The sequence below is a fragment of the Durio zibethinus genome, chromosome 11, assembly GCF_047325235.1.
Source record: "Durio zibethinus cultivar Kanyao isolate XHJ-2024 chromosome 11, ASM4732523v1, whole genome shotgun sequence".
In the NCBI taxonomy this organism is placed as follows: Eukaryota; Viridiplantae; Streptophyta; class Magnoliopsida; order Malvales; family Malvaceae; genus Durio; species Durio zibethinus.
In genome coordinates this window covers 15,177,629-15,194,095 of record NC_143172.1, presented here as the reverse complement: position 1 = coordinate 15,194,095, position 16,467 = coordinate 15,177,629, and the positions used below count along the sequence as shown (strand labels likewise).

General features: G+C 34.2%; 1 protein-coding gene across 2 annotated transcripts; it reads left to right on the top strand.

Annotated features, from left to right (window-relative positions):
* Window positions 1-12,092: 12,092 nt before the first annotated feature.
* LOC111290015 (protein SAR DEFICIENT 1-like) lies at window positions 12,093-16,046 on the top strand. Of its 2 annotated transcripts, none has more exons than XM_022881418.2 (7): window positions 12,093-12,317; window positions 12,530-12,596; window positions 12,928-13,474; window positions 14,780-14,940; window positions 15,035-15,229; window positions 15,331-15,427; window positions 15,507-16,046. In XM_022881418.2, exons 1-7 carry the CDS (start codon window positions 12,229-12,231, stop codon window positions 15,755-15,757), a joined length of 1,407 nt encoding a protein of 468 aa, XP_022737153.2. In that variant the 5' UTR covers window positions 12,093-12,228; the 3' UTR covers window positions 15,758-16,046. The 2 variants fall into 2 exon arrangements, with proteins under 2 accessions (XP_022737153.2, XP_089624202.1); XM_089768076.1 differs by having other exon boundaries at window positions 12,100-12,317; window positions 15,585-15,892.
* The last annotated feature ends 421 nt before the right edge of the window (window positions 16,047-16,467 follow it).

The window sequence follows — 16,467 nt, the reverse complement described above, 5'->3', positions numbered from 1 at the left end:
CCAATCTCCAGCTAAGTAAATAAAAAAAGAAATAAAAAAAATACAAAAATACAAAAAATCAAAAGAAAATAAATAAGATAAATCAAGAAAATTAATAGATAATTAAAATTAAATAACAAATAATACATAATCTGATAAACATAAATATTAACAAGAAAAAAAAAAGAAAAAAAACAATAATAAAGATATATACATATTAATAAATACATAAATACCTAATATATATATAAAATAATAAAAATAAAATAAAATAAAAATAGAAATAAAATAAAATAAAATAAATATGTAAAATAAAATAAAAATAAAAATAAGAATAAGAATAAGAATAAAATTTTAAAAAAAAATAGACTTACCCATTTGGACCAGGCCCAATTGATTCGGGCCTGGACCAAATTAGGTGTCTACAAGATATATAGAGTTTTGGTAAATCTAGTATGGGTGGAAGATCTGCCAAGGACTTAGGTCAGGTTTTCAACTTGCCAATAATAAGATCCCATCACTCCTCAATTTTGGTAGATTCCAATTATTGTGATCATAGAGGACCAAAGATGTTTTAAGTATGAAATTTTATACACAAATATAGAAGAACGTGAGATGGTAATCAAGAAAGACTGAGGGCTCAAATGCTTTTTAGTTAGTTTAGAAACTGAAAAGATGTAAAAGAATGCTTATAGAATGGAGTAAGAATGCTTTTCCAGATAATAGAAAGAATATTGATGGATTAATGGGGCAGATAGCTGAAATACAAAATAAAGATGTTTCCTGTCAGTGTTGTAAGGAAGTAAATGGTTTGATTAATGAGTTACATGATATTTGGAAGAAAGAGGAGAGGAGATTTATTAGTAACAGAGGTTTACAATCAAATGGCAGAAATATGGTTATCAAAACACAAGGTTTTTTCATCAGAGCACTATACAAAGGAGAAACAAAAATAAAAATTTATGTATAAAAGCATATTAGGGCACATGCATTCAAGGGGAGGTAGTCATTTGTAAAAAATGTGAAGGCTATCATAGAAGTTTATTTTTTACAAAATAGTAATAGGGTGTAAAGGCATGTGTTGGAAGTTATACCAGAATTGGTGAACAATAAGATGAATAAGATGTTGACTGCTGCTGTTACTAAAGAAGAGGTTAGGTAAGCTGTGTTTCAACTATGAGCAATGAAAGCACCTGGACCTGATGGCTTCAACGAGTATTCTATCAGACTTCTGCTATTTCACATACAAGACCATCAGGTATTAGTAAACAGAATGAAGCCATTTATGGGGAGCTAATAACACATTATCAAAGTGCCTTTGTACAGAACAGACAGGTACAAGACAATATTCTGGTTACAAATGAAGCTTTTCATCACTTGATGCTAAAGAAGAGAGGAAGAAAGTATAAGATGGATATGGATAAAGAATATGATTGGGTGGAGTGGGATTTTCTTGTGGCATTGTTATCAAGCTTGGTTTTGACACAGAATGGCTAAGTTGGATGTGGAATGCATTTTTCCTGTTTCCTATAATATAGTTGTCAATGGTAAGCAATCAAACCCAATATATCCATCTTACAAGAGGTCTTAGGCAAGAGGATCTTTTATCTCCTTACCTTTTTTTTTTTAGTGCTGATGTCCTATCTAGAATGGTTAAAATAGCTAGAGTCTAGGAGTCTTATAGGTGTTAAATTGAGTCAGGATTGTCCCATTCTTACCTTCTGTTTGTTGATGAATCTTTATTCTTTCTAGTTGACACTAAAATAAATTGTGCAGCAATGTATAGCATTTTTCTTGCCTATTGTAATGCTTCATGACAGCTTCTTAATTTGGATAAATCCACCAGGAAAACAGGGGAGGGAAATTGGAGGGTGTTGCTGATTATAAAAGATATCTGGGCAAAATAATAATAATAATAAGTTTGGAAGGTTCAACGTTAAGTGGATCCACAGATGTAAAGAAAGCTACAAATTGGGCTGCTATGAATCAAAGAGGAGGCTGAGTGTCATGAGCCAACCTTATATAGGGTCGTGACCGAGGCTTAGGTTGTCATGAGCCACTCATGTATAAGGCCATGACTAGGTAGATGTGCCAAGGAGGGAGGATAGATTTTTTGTGCTAAGAAAAATGTTTCGATTTCAAACATTGTAACGGTTAGTGGTAGTATAGCTCTAAAATCTCTTAGGCTCTTTAAGGGGTGAGCAGTCAATATATTTTTAGGTTGTCTCACTAGTTAGGGTACGGACATAGGCCACCTGTCAAGGGCTGTCCCCTGGCCCCGATGATGGTGTGAAGTTTTGATGTACTATTCTTGATAATAATAAAATATATTTTTTATTCAAAAGTCCCGAGTGTTACCTCGATGTGTTTTTCATTTTCTCGATATGAATGTGTTTTCTTGTGTATGCTTGAGATTAACTGTGGCTTATGGTTGCTTGTTCAGATATCAAGCTATTGTTGGTTGACTTGGGTAGGAGCGTCCATTCAAATACCGCACGGTCTATTGTTTGTTGAAAGAAAGCTTATCCCGTGACATGTGGTATCAAAGCACAGTGTGAAGTGCTAGAGATTGAAAAAATGGCCACGAATGGTGGTGTTAACCATCAACAAAGAATTGAGGAGCTTGAGGCCGCGGTGGCCACTTTGAAAGCTCATGTGGTTATGAACGATCATCTGAGGGAGACTGAGACAACCTAGCAGGAGTTGTCTGATACTCTACATAGCTTGAGTGAAGAGGCTAGAGATGCCTTGAATGTCCTCTAGAAAGAGTTTGAGGAGCTCAGGGCCCAAGTGGATGTCTTACAGGTGGCGATAGCTAAATCAAGTTCTAACTCGATGGAAAAGGGAAAAAGGGCCAAGGTATCAGAGCCCTGATGCTATGAGGGGGCAAAAGATGCCAAAGAGCTTGAAAACTTCCTGTTTGATATGGAGTAATACTTTCGAGCTATGCGTACTGAATTAGAGGAATATAAGGTGGTAATGGCATCAATGTACCTTGCGAGAGATGCCAAGCTTTGGTGGCATTCAAAATTTGTAAATGATGAATGCCCTATCAAAACTTGGGTGGACCTAAAGCAAGAATTGAAAAACCAATTCTTTCTTGAGAACGTAGAGTATATAGCTCGAAGGAAGCTTCGAGAGTTGGTGCAAACAGAAACAGTGTGAGAGTTTGTAAAAAGCTTTTCTACCCTAATGTTGGACATTAGAGACATGTCCAAAAAGGATAAAATGTTTATTTTCTTGAAGGTCTCAAACCGTGGGCTAGGACAAAACTGCATAGGTAAAAGGTACAAGATGTGGCTACGACCATAGCTGCAGCCAAATGCCTTCATGACTACAATGATGGCTCTTCAAAATAAAAAAAATCCTTCATTAGGTGGCAATAACTCCATCTTTGAGAGTGGTGGAAAAATAGCCAGAGTGGACCGACTCTTCAGTGGAGGATCGGATAAGAGGCCCTTTGGTCGAGACAACACCCAACTCAGAGCAAACAACGCAACAAGTTTTAGGCCTAGACAACTGTTACCTTGTTTCTTATGCAAGGGGTTGCATCGAGTGGCTGAGTGCCCGTATAGAGAGGCCCTTAATGCTTTGAGAGCCTCATCTCAAGATTTCATAAAAGTGCCCAAAATAGTCAAAAAAATTAAAGAGAAACCGGCCAAAATGGGCTCCATGCGGTTTCTAAATGCCCTCCGTACCTAGCTTAACATGATAAAAAAAGAACCGAGTAAAGGCTTGATGTATGTGGACCTGGTACTCAATGAGAAGACCATAAGGGCTATGGTTGATATGGGTGCAACTGATACCTTCATCACACCAGAGGTAGCAAAAAAGTGTGGTCTCAAGATGAACAAAGACTACGGGTAAATGAAAACGGTCAACTCATCAGCCTTCGTAATCAGTGGAAGCTTTAAAAATGTGATGACCAAGTTGGGGCCATGGGAAGGAAAAGTAGATATCACAGTTTCCTCCATGGATGACTTTGATGTTGTCTTCGGATTGGACTTCATGATGTTAGCTCAAGTGATACCAATCCTCATTGCTAATTGTCTATTGTTCTTAGGGGAACAACCTATGTGGTGCCAGCCACAATCTTGTTGAAGAATGGAAAGAAGATAATATCAGCACTATAATTCAAGAAAAAGATAAAAAGAGGGGAGCCCTCTTATGTGGCGATGCCGATCTACAAGGATGGGATGGAGTTAGATCCAATACCCAAAAGGGTGAAAATGGTGTTTGAAAAGTTTAAGAATGTGATGCCAGAACAATTGCCTAAGGTCTTACCTCATCGAAGATCGATTGACCATGAAATTAAACTTCTCTCAGGGGTCAAACCCCTTGCTAAGGCCCCATACTGCATGGCTCCACCAGAATTGGTCGAACTAAGGAAACAATTAGATGAACTCTTACAAGCTGGGTTCATTAGGCCGTCAAAAGTACCATTTGAAGCACTCGTGCTATTTCAGAAGAAGCATAATGGAAGCCTACGACTATGTGTCGACTATAGAGCCCTAAATAAGGTTATCGTGAGAAACAAATACCCATTCCCCTTATTGCTGATTTGTTTGATCAACTGAGCTAGGCCAAATACTTTTTTAAATTGGACTTGAGGTCTAGCTATCATTAAGTCAAAATTACGGAGAGAGATGAATCGAAAACCACTTGTGTAACCTGGTATGGCGCATTTGAATTTTTTTTTTATGCATTTTGGACTAACCAATGCTCCTGTCACATTTTGTATCTTAATGAATCAGGTGTTCCACGATTACCTTGACAAATTCATGGTGATTTATTTGGATGACATAGTGGTCACAGCTTCACTTTGGAAGAACACCAAGAACACTTGCGCCTAGTACTTCAAAGATTACAAGACCACTAATTGTATGTGAAAAGAGAGAAATGTGCCTTTGCTCAGACCCAAATCCATTTTCTAGGTCACATTATCAAACAAGGTCATATTTGAATGGATATAAAAAAGGTTAAAGCCATCAAGGAGTGGACAATACCCAAGAATGTTAGTGAGGTTTGCTCGTTTTTGGGATTGTACAACTATTACAGAAGATTTGTAGAAGGGTATTTTCGTAAAACTATGGCCCTCACAAAACTATTGAAAAATGAGCATAAATGGTGTTAGACGAGTGAATGTCAAGAGGCATTTGAAGGATTGAAGAAAGCCATTATGAAAGATCCTATCTTGGCCCTCCCTGACATCAAACAACCCTTCGAAGTCTAAATAGATGCTTCTAACTTTGCCATTAGAGGAGTACTTCTACAAGCATGGCACTTAATAGCATTTGAAAGTAGAAAGCTAAGTGAAGCCGAGAGGAAATATACCGTCAAAGAGAAAAAACTCCTAGCAGTAATTCACTGTTTGAGAACTTGACGACATTATGTGTTGGGCTCACACTTTGTAGTGAAGACAGACAATGTGGCAGTTAGTCACTTTCTCACCCAACCAAGGCTTACAGTGAAGTAAGCCCGATGGAAAGAATTTTTAGCTGAGTTTAACTTTTGTTCTGAGTACACCACTGGAAATACCAATCAAATGACTGATGCATTGAGCAGACGAGCAGAGATACAACCCCTAAAAGAATGGCCCCTAATGAAAGCTAGTAGAGTTACGATAGACGTTCGCAAGTTAATTAAAGATAATTTGAGAAAAGACCCGCAGGCCAGTGCCATCTTGTAGCTAGTTGAAGAAAGAAAGTCCAAGTATTTTTGACGGGAGAAGGAGGTCTTGTGAACAAAGGGTCCTCGATTATTTGTGCCGAAGTTAAGGGATCTGAAACAGATGTTGATGGGGGAATGTCATGATACACCATGGGTTGGACACTCATGTTTGGCAATGCACTTTTACTCCATTAAAACAGGGATACTATTGGCCTCACATGCGGCAAGTCTTGATGGACTATACAAAGACTTGCCTCATTTACCAATAAGATAAAGTTGAAAAGAAGAAACTTGTAGGCATGCTTGAACCATTACCGGTGCCTACTAGACCTTGGGAAAGCATCTCTCTTAACTTCATTTCGGGCTTTCCCAAAATTGGCGATCTTGGAGCTATTTTGGTGGTGATCGATCATTTCTCCAAGTATGCCACATTCATTCCCACCCATAAGTATTGTACTACAGAGGACATAGCTTGACTTTTGCTTAAACATGTGATCAAATATTAGTGCCTCCCTCAGAACATTGTAAGCGATAGGGATCCAAGATTTACGAGGTCTTTTTGGAGAGAACTTTTCAAGATATTGAGGTCCCAACTCAATATCTCTTCAAGCTACCACCCCAAAACTGACGGCCAAACTGAACGGTTCAATAAATTACTAGAGGAATACTTAAGGCATTTTGTTCATGCCAATAAGAAGGATTGGCCTTCGTTATTGGATGTCGCTCATCTTTGTTTTAATTCTAACAAGAGCTCTTCCACCAACAAGAGCCCATTTGAAGTGGTCGTTGGGCAACTACCAAGGCTACCCTATATATCTCTGAAGCAATATGAAGGGAAGAACCAGAGAGCCTTCAACCTCAGTAAAGAGTGGAAGCAAAACACAAAGATTGCACAAGCCTACATGGAGAAGGTGTCAAAACGAATGAAGAAATGGGCAAACAAAGGTTGCAAGGTGCAATAATTCTAACTTGGTGATTTGGTTCTTGTCCGACTAGTCCCTGAACAAACCAGATTCTTGAAGAAACGAGATCGGAGATTGGTGTGCAAATATGAGGGTTTAGTGAAGATCCTCTCCAAGGTAAGAAATACTTCTTACAAAATTGACCCATCAAAGTGGATGAAGGTGCACCTAGTATTTCATGTGAGCAAAAAACCTTTCCATACAGATCTTACGATGCTAGCTGAAGAGAGCCAACCAGAGCTGCCATCACTATGAAGCCACCTTCAGAACGTTGGGTTGAAGAGATCTTAGCTTATAGGAAAACCAAGGTTTCTCAAAGACTAGTTCGTGAATACTTAATGAAGTATGAAGGATTAGGACCAGAGGAAACTAGCTGGAAAAGAGACCACGACCTCTGAGCATTCAAGAAGAAGATTGAAGAATTCCAAGCCAGCAAGTCGACGAGGACGTCGATAGATTAGGTGGGGAAGGATGTCATAAGCCAACCTTGTATATGACCATAATTGAAGCTTATGTTGTAATGAGCCACCTATGTATAAGGTCATGATTGGGTAGAGGTGCTAAGAGGGGAGGGTAGATCTCTTGTGCTAAGAAAAATATCCCGATTTTAAATATTGTAATGATTAGTGGTAGCATAGCTTTAAAATCTCCATAGCTTTAAAATCTCTTAAGCTCTTTAGGGGGTAAGTAGTCAACATATTGTTGGGTTGTCTCATTGGTTAGGGTACGGATGTAGGCCACTCATCAAGGGCTACCCCCTGGCCCCGACGATGGTGTGAAGTCTCAATATACTATTCTCGATAATAATAAAATACATCTTTTATTCGAAAGTCTTGATTGTTGTCTCGATGTGTTTTTCATTCTCTCGATATGAATGTGTCTTTTTGTATATACTTGAGATTAACTGTGGCTTATGATTGCTTGTTCAGATATCAAGCTATCGTTGGTTGACTTGGGTAGGAACGTCTATTCAAGTATCACACGATCTATCGCTTGTTGAGAAAAAGCTTAGATTGTGACACTGAATGTGTCAAATTGGGTTTTTACTACCCCATTTTCCTTAGTTTTCATACTAAGACAAGCAGATTGCCAGCCCCAGTTAGAGTTGCTATTTGTTTTCACTACTGGAGTTTAGAGATGTTTATGCAGTGACTTCTCATATTAGATTCTAGTAGCGATCAGTACTACTAGTATGATAAATGGGATTGTTACATTGTTGTATTTGGGTGAAGAGTATTGAAAAGTGTTGACTTTACTAAGATTTTTTAAAAAGTAATTATGAGATTATTTTAATAATTAAAGAGCAATTAATTATTAATTTAAAAAATATGTTTAGAATCAATTATAATTAATTGTAAATTTTAATATCGTTCTTATTATTAGTTTTTATATATTATTTACACCACCTATATAAATAGGGCCTTACTAACTCTTACATATAATCAAGAATATTAACAATATAGTTCTTTGGACTTTTTTCTCCTAGATATAGGTGACCATGGTCAAACCACGTGTTTCTTTGTGTGCTAACCTTTTTGTGTTTTTTTTTTTTTTAACTTATTTTCATTCACACAATCCTTTTTATTTAAAATTTAACATGATATTAAAACCATAAGAAGCTCCAATGAACATAATCAACATTCTTCACTTTCTTCATTCTATGGCATTTCATTCTTCCTTGTTAACAAGCTTCAATGAGCATAGTCTTCATTCTTCCTTTTCTTCTTTTTATGGCCCTATAATTTTCCTTTTCTTTTTCTTCTTTAATGGCTGATGTCCATCTCCAATCAGCAAACCCAGCAAACTCATCAAACTATTCGTAAAAGTCATTCTCTTTTTATAACATTTATGATGTTAGAGGGGGTTTGATTTTATTCTCATTGTCTTCTTCATCCTCTATCATATCCTAAGTTTTTTAATAAATAATATTTCTATTGACATACATATTGCCTTTCTCAATACCTGTTGATGATTTTATCATTTCACATGACAAGCTCTTGTTCTCCACCTTGATTCATCCTTTCCACTATCCAATTTAAGGGAAAACTCATATTTATTTTGCAAGATTGCTCCTACAAATGATTAGCACATTCTCTTTGATGTCAAATCATTATTTTTTTCATCGATCATTCTCATAAAGATTTGTTAGATCTCAATTTTTGTAATTTTTTTCAAGTTGGCCATTTTAGTTAATCTTTCGTACGCCAATTTGAGGAAACGTATTGAAAAGTATTGATTTTTTAAAAATTTTTTAAAAATAATTATAAAATTATTTTAATAATCAAAGAGTAATCAATTATTGATTTAAAAAGTATATCTAAAATCTATTATAATCAGTTATAATTTTTAATATCTTTTTTATTAATATTTTTTATATATTATTTATACCACTTATATATATATAAATTTTAAGTACTCTATCGTATAAGTGAGAATATAAACAATACAACCTTTTGAATCTTTCTTCCGTTCTTATACACTGTCACAATCGAATCGCGTTTTTTTTTTTTTTTTTTTATGTCTTTATCTTCTTACTTTTTTATTTATTTATTTTCATTCACACAATTATTCTTATTTAAAACTGTACACTTCCCCACGGGCTAAAGTCGTGGGCCCAGCAACTAGCACCAGCGTAAGAAAACAATCTTTTATAAAATTGGTAAAATCTGATGGATCTCAAAAAGTTGCCCAACCTAGCTTAAGACCAAACTCCATCCGATACAAATTAATTGAAAAAAAAAAGTGAAAGATTTGACTATGAATAACAATCCAAACTCAAAATAATCGGAACTGAAGCAATCCAATGCAAAGATAATAAAAAATTGAAACAATCAGTGCAAAGTTAAACTCATAATAATCAAATTTGAATTTAATTTTAACCTAAAAATACATGAAATGTAATTAATTTGAAATTGATTGAAATGAATTAAATCTAAAATATCATAAACTCCAAAAAAATCAAATCCATAATTGTTTGAATTGAGACAATTGATATTTAAAATAATTCAAACTCGAAATTATCAAATTTTTAAATGATGTAAACTCAGATTTGAAATAATATGAACTCATCGCTACCTCTAATCTTCCACACCTTGAATCACGTCTCTGTTCAATACAAAAATTCAATGGCATATTGGGTCCGCATATTTTTTGCCTTACTCGAAAAAGCCTAGAAATTACACTGCAGGTGGACGGAAGCTACCTAGCAGGACTTTGCTTGCGTGCACCATTGTGTGATTTGTGAATTTCTTTGAGGTTCGCTCCACCAACTAACATTATTAACTTATTCATTTTTTGTCAACATCAAATACAAACTATTTTCAATTTGTTAAATGGCTTTCTTTTTCTTTTTAAAATGGAATCCATACGTCTGTCCAAACCTTGCATAATACTAACTTTTTGGCATTGAAGTAGAAATTATTATGGCTAATATAGCGGATTAGGGGTTTTACTTTTCAATCTTTTCTCATATGCTTTGAAAAAGAAAATCAATCCTCTTCATTTTTTATCACACTATATGCCATTGATTGGACGGAAATTTGTTAATGATTATCACCACTTTTCGTCCAATTCATAGTTCAATCAGGAAAAACAAATATTTAAAAATTTAATTAGTTGTAAAAAAGAATATGAAATTGAAAAATTATTTAATTTTGATTTAGAGTTTTTTTTTTATATTTAAGCCTTAAATTATAGATATTTTAATTTAAAAGTAATAGAAATATTAATAAAGAATATTATAACTAATATTCTTAATAATGCACATAATTAAAATATAAATTTCAAGCTGTGCAGTGTTACTTTTTAATGCATAATTAAAGAAAACACTATCTTCTAAGTATTTCATTTAGCTCATTTAAAAGCTAAAAAGAATCATTAAGCATAAAACCTTTTATTAATTCCGTCATAATGGCTTATTTTGATGATATTGGACAATATCATAGCGATGCGTGACCCTCTTTATCAAAATTAAGGCGACCCTTATAAATTACAGTCCAATATTTTTTATTGTATATTAACAATGAGGAATCTTTTCAATCTCAACGGTACCATTAGTCATTAGTGACATTAGTGACAATTAGCAACGGTTCAGACTAGAGAGAGAGAGAGAGAGAGAATAATATAGAAAGAACCAAAAATGAAAAAATAATTTAAAAGTTAAATTACACATTTGTTATGTGGGCAAAACATGATTTTGACATAATTTTTTCAAAAGGTTTATAGGTAAAAATTTTTTTGAAGATCTTTGGTCACAAATATAAATGAAATTTTGTAAAAGGTTATGGATTGTATGTATAATACTATTTTTTTCACTTTTTTGAGAACTTTTAAGATATAATAAATTTTTCCTTTATATATAGTTTACATTTATAAAATATTACAATTTAAAGAACAAAAAAAGTTAAAACTTAAAAGTTTTAGTTATCATAAAGATGCATAATTTTACTCACATATATATAGAATAATTACTTTTTGAAAGTAATATTATATACCATTTTGATTTCTTTTGCATATATATAGATTTACATTTTAAGTCTAAAAATATACTTCTATATTTTTTCATTTATTTTTATTCTATGGCATGCATCTTTTGTAATAATAAAGTGCAAAGAACTATAATTAATTAAAATAAATGTAATTTCTTTTAAATATATAAGGTGAAAAATAATTTCAATTTTCGATCCTTTTTCTAAATCGTAAGATCCTAAAGTGTCGATGTGCTGAGTTACCCACTAGGTTTTGAGAGTTTGACCCGACTTGTATTGGGTTTTTGGATATATTGTTTAGGTGGGAGGAGATTTTATATTGCTTTAATTTAAAATAAATATTAAAATATTAATTAATATAAAAATATTTTAATATTTTGATAATAAATTTACATTAAATAATTAGCGAGGTAGGCTAAGCTGGGATTAAGGTTTTTATGATGAGAATTGGGTTTGACCCGACGCATATGAACCCCCCCCCCTTTTTTTTTTAGAAAGAGAAAATAAAGTTTAACTTGAAAAATGAGACAAAAATAAGTAAAATAATGTAAAAGAAAACTTTGAGGACTAACCATGGGCCTACACAAAAGTAGATGTTTCTAAGAAATGAGGCATTTGTGGACTTTTTGATCCTTCGCCAAACTTGTCCCTCTAATTAAAGTAGATACTACTTTATTATCACGATATTTTTTTCTTAACAAATTAATCCAAGTTTAATTGCATTAACCGTTGGATTGATATCTAAGGGCTTAGATATGTTTGGATATGTAATTTTTAATAATTTTTCTTGATGCAATAATAAATAGAAATAGTTGACTCAACGCAGAGTAAACGTCAAAATGTCATTACATTAGACATATATATGTATATACACCTAGGTCGCTCCGTGGCTGTTACCCTGCTGTTTCCACCAACATTCCAAGAAGCTTCTTTTTATTATTATTTTTATAGAAACTTTCCATGTATTTAAACTCCCTTGTTACATCGTTTTAACACCACGACATATTCCCAAACCCCAATTCATCATTTCTCTCTCTCTCTCTTTCTGTGTCTTCAGTTGTGAGCTGTTAGGTTTTCTTTTTTTTTTTTTCCCCAAATCTTTGAGAATTAATATATATTTCAACTGAAAAATGGCGGCTAAACGGCTTCTTAGTGAATCTTGTTCCGACCCAGATGAGCCAAAGGAGAAACGGATGAGACCTAGACCTTCTTTTGCATCGTATGTTTTAGAATTTTCTTCAACAAATGCTAGATCTATTAGTTTTTAAATCACCTTTTCTTCCTGATTGCTTTGCTCAAATCCGCTGTCCTTTTGTTTCCATACGGATCAAATTTTAAAACCATTTGCCTTGTCTCTTTATATTGTTTGTTTCCATATGGTGCAATTTTAGCTTTTGCCTTTCATATAATAATTTCTTTTATCATTAACAGTGTGATTGGGGAAGCTGTTATGGTGAATTGCTTACGTTCGGCCTTGGAACCAGTCCTTAGAAGAGTGGTATGTAATATAGAACTTTGATATTATAATTCTCATTAAGAGTATATATAATATATTTCATTTCTTGGAAATATTTTCGAAAGGTTGAAATTCATGTGCATGATTCAACTTATTTATCATTTAATCTTTATTAATATTCATCACATCGGATTACATTGTACAAATATAGATAATTTCAAGTTTTTTGAATGATGGGTTAGTATCAATAGCATAAAAATAAAATTTCACTTTCATGCATAAAGGGTTTATAATATTTTGTTTCATTTGATTTCACTGTTCATTTTTTACTAGGTAATTTCTGATAAAAGTTCCCTTATCGATACGTTTTCAGGTGAATGAAGAAGTGGAGCGTAGTCTTCTACACCGGCTCCGTTCTTTCAGCAGGTCTCCATCTCTTCGAATCCAAGCACCGGAACCATCAACCCTTCAGCTAATTTTCCCTAAAGGCCTTTCCTTACCAATCTTTACGGGAAGCAAGATCATGGATGAAGAGAGCAACCAACTTCAGGTTCTTTTGGTTGATACGAGGGGAGACCAAACGGTTCCGGTACTTCTCCCAAACCCAATTAAAGTAGATATTGTGGTTCTTGACGGGGACTTTCCATCGGGGAACGGTAACGATTGGACTAGTGAAGAATTTGATAGAAACATTGTGAGGGAGAGAACTGGGAAACGGCCCTTGCTCACCGGAGAGTTAGCAGTCACGGTGAGGGAGGGAGTTGCTTCGATCGGAGATATTGAATTTACGGATAATTCGAGCTGGATTCGAAGCCGGAAGTTCAGAATTGGTGCAAAAGTTGCACAAGGGGGTTTCCAAGGTGTTCGCATTCGAGAAGCCATGACTCGAGCTTTTGTTGTCAAAGACCATCGTGGCGAATGTAAGTATTCATTCATCTATTTCCTCAAATATTGTTAAGCTCAAATAATGCCTTTTCAAATGTCATTTCCATGTGAGAATATTATCATAATCCACTCTTAATTATCCTTCTAAACAGCATTGGTAAAAAAATTTAAATTTCAAACTATTATATATGTTAATATATTTTAATTAGTCTGCCACAATTAAATTTTTTTAATTGTTCATTTGGAATTATAATTAAATTTTTAAAAATTTAAACATACATGCACTTGTCGATGTGAAAGGATGTGGCGAAAATTCTCTAATCGTGCTCTTAAATGAACTCTAAATAAAATTTAAAATCTATTTTTATTAATTTTTAATTATCAACAAGCCATATTAAAATGAAAATCTAATAAATTTTCCATAACACTGTAAAAAAAAAATGTTTACATATATTCCCCTCCTTAAGTACTAGCTGTTGTACTTTGCATCTGACCCTAGCTAAGATTAAGATATACTAATGTATTATCAATTTGTACTTTTAAAACTCTTTGCTCTATTTGTTTAAAGAATTGGTGATAAATGCTGATCTTATAATATAACAACCCAATATAGCTTAGAAATGTAGGCCGAGTCAAACCATGTGCTGACCAAACCACACAGTTAACATAATACAAAACCAAACCAACTACCTTTTCTTTTTTGTTTTAGAAGTGAGAGAGAATCTATAAAGCATGCGTTCTCTCTGTTAAATTCTTCAATAACCCTTTTGTTAACCAATGAATTAAGAACCGTGTGAGTAACAAGAAAAAACAATTGAGGTCAATGCATAACTTTAATTGAGGTTGAAGAATTTTTTTTGGTTTAAACTCTGAAAAATTCACTTTTTTTTTAATGTGGTCTGAAACATCTGACACATCATCACACAGGCAGATTATATATGCAGTGAAAGTCTGGGTCCTTGGGCACTAAGCTATTCAGATAGGGGCATTTCCTTTTCATGTTTTAAAACCATTCAAGTCATTTTCAGTCAACAAACGGCCGCACTGCCTCTGCTTCTTAGTTCTATTACTTAGAAAAAATAACGCCAAAGCCACGTGTTTCAAATGATGCAGCCATAGAGCTAGCCAGATAATGGTCCTCACCGTCCATTTAAGGAATTATACTTTAATTTTATTGCTTTTCATCTCGCCCGCTTGATCCGGTCTCCATTCAACAATTAATTTGATTAAGCTGTAGAATGACAATAATTTGTTTTATGTCTTTGATCAGTTCAATTGCTTAGAAAAATCTAATTCGAATTCATTGGTGACAATTTTCCTTTCTTTATTTCTTATTGAAGTGTACAAGAAACATCATCCGCCAATGTTGGGAGATGAAGTTTGGCGACTAGAAAAGATTGGAAAGGATGGAGCGTTCCATAAAAAGCTATCATCTGAGGGCGTTAACACTGTCCAAGATTTCTTGAAATTGTTGGTTGTAGATCCAGCCAAGCTTAGAAGGGTAAGAATTTGCAATCAATCGGCCATAGATGCCAATTTAGTGTTTTCTTTTCTCAAATAAAAAGAAATAATTCAATTTCAATGATATTGAACAGATTTTAGGCCCTGGAATGTCTGAAAAAATGTGGGATGTAACAAGCAAGCACGCGAAAACTTGTGTTATGGGCAACAAACAGTATGTTTTTCGAGGCTCGAATTACACGATCTTTTTAAATCCCATTTGCCAACTCATTAGAGCTGAGATTAATGGGAGTATATATCCTACTCACAACCTGAATAGTCTTAACAGAGTATGTGTTACGCTAAGCTTTTTTTTATTTTTTTATTTTTGTTGCAAGGGTCTATTAATCCAATATTCATCTAATTTTTTATATGGCTTTTGCAATTTCAGGCATATCTTGAAAATTTGGTCAGACAAGCATATGTAAATTGGTCTTCCTTGGAAGAGATAGAAGGAATTTCCAATGAGATCGGGCTGCTCACACAAGGTAAACAACTTTCATAACCTTAAACTTGAGCCCCTTTTTTCAGCCTTTTGGCAACATTTTACATGAAAAAATTATACAGGTGATCATATGGTAGATCAATATCCTAATCATCAACAAATCATGGTGAGATCATTTCAACAAAATGCATATTTGACAGATGGTTCAATTGAGGGATACATGCCAAGCGAAATGCAAGCAGATGGCTGTAATTGGCAAACAAGTCAGACTTATTTTAGTGCTCCAAACGGAAATGGAATCAGGTTGAACATCTTGGAGTCGAATTCGGATGATGATTTGACATCTCCAAGATCCTTCATCACAGGAGGTTAATGGTGAATTATGCATCAATGCATAGAAGCAAACAAGGCCATCAGTGAAATGTTGTGATATATCATCTTTAGGCGATTAACTGTTTAAGCATTTAGCACAAATGTAGGAAGATAAGGTGCAAATGCAATTTGCCTTTTCCTTTTTCCCCCTTCTTTCCAAATTCTATGTTTCTAAGCGACTGTATACTTCTTGTAAATAAGTAATCACAAGGGAACATCCAGCGCAGAAGAGGCATAGTGAAAATGTCCTTGAAGCATTTCCAAATTGAATTTTCCTAGTTTCTTTATCATTGATGCCACATGCTGAGCCTATTTATTTACCAGATAAAAATAAAAAAAAAAAACTAATTTCGGCAAAGTTCAAAGGCCTGTTTAAAAATGTTCTGCCCATGCATGAAATTTGAAAGACAAAATGCGCTGGCCCAAGCTTCCTTTCCTCATTTTCAAGGCTCTGATCCACGCTTTACGGAGAAGCCCAAGTTTCCAGCTTGTGCTCACCTGCACAGCCCAATTTCTCCTTTTGAAAACTTTCATCAGGATTCTAGATGCAATTAAAAGTTATATATAACATTATAAGAAAGTTACAATGAAATTCGAAGATTTTATTACAAAATATAGTGGAAGTTTGTAAGTTTTTCGATTAAGGTGTTTGATATAATCATCGCGCTAAAAGTGTTCTGGTGACCCATAAAAGATATCATGGCAAGATAG

Bases quoted from the DNA above. Each gene is read 5' to 3' on its own strand.
- LOC111290015 (XM_022881418.2), top strand. From the start codon at position 12,229: ATGGCGGCTAAACGGCTTCTTAGTGAATCTTGTTCCGACCCAGATGAG. The intron at 14,941-15,034 runs GTAAGAATTTGC...GATATTGAACAG, and splicing joins ATCCAGCCAAGCTTAGAAGG to ATTTTAGGCCCTGGAATGTC. The intron at 15,428-15,506 runs GTAAACAACTTT...AAAATTATACAG, and splicing joins GATCGGGCTGCTCACACAAG to GTGATCATATGGTAGATCAA.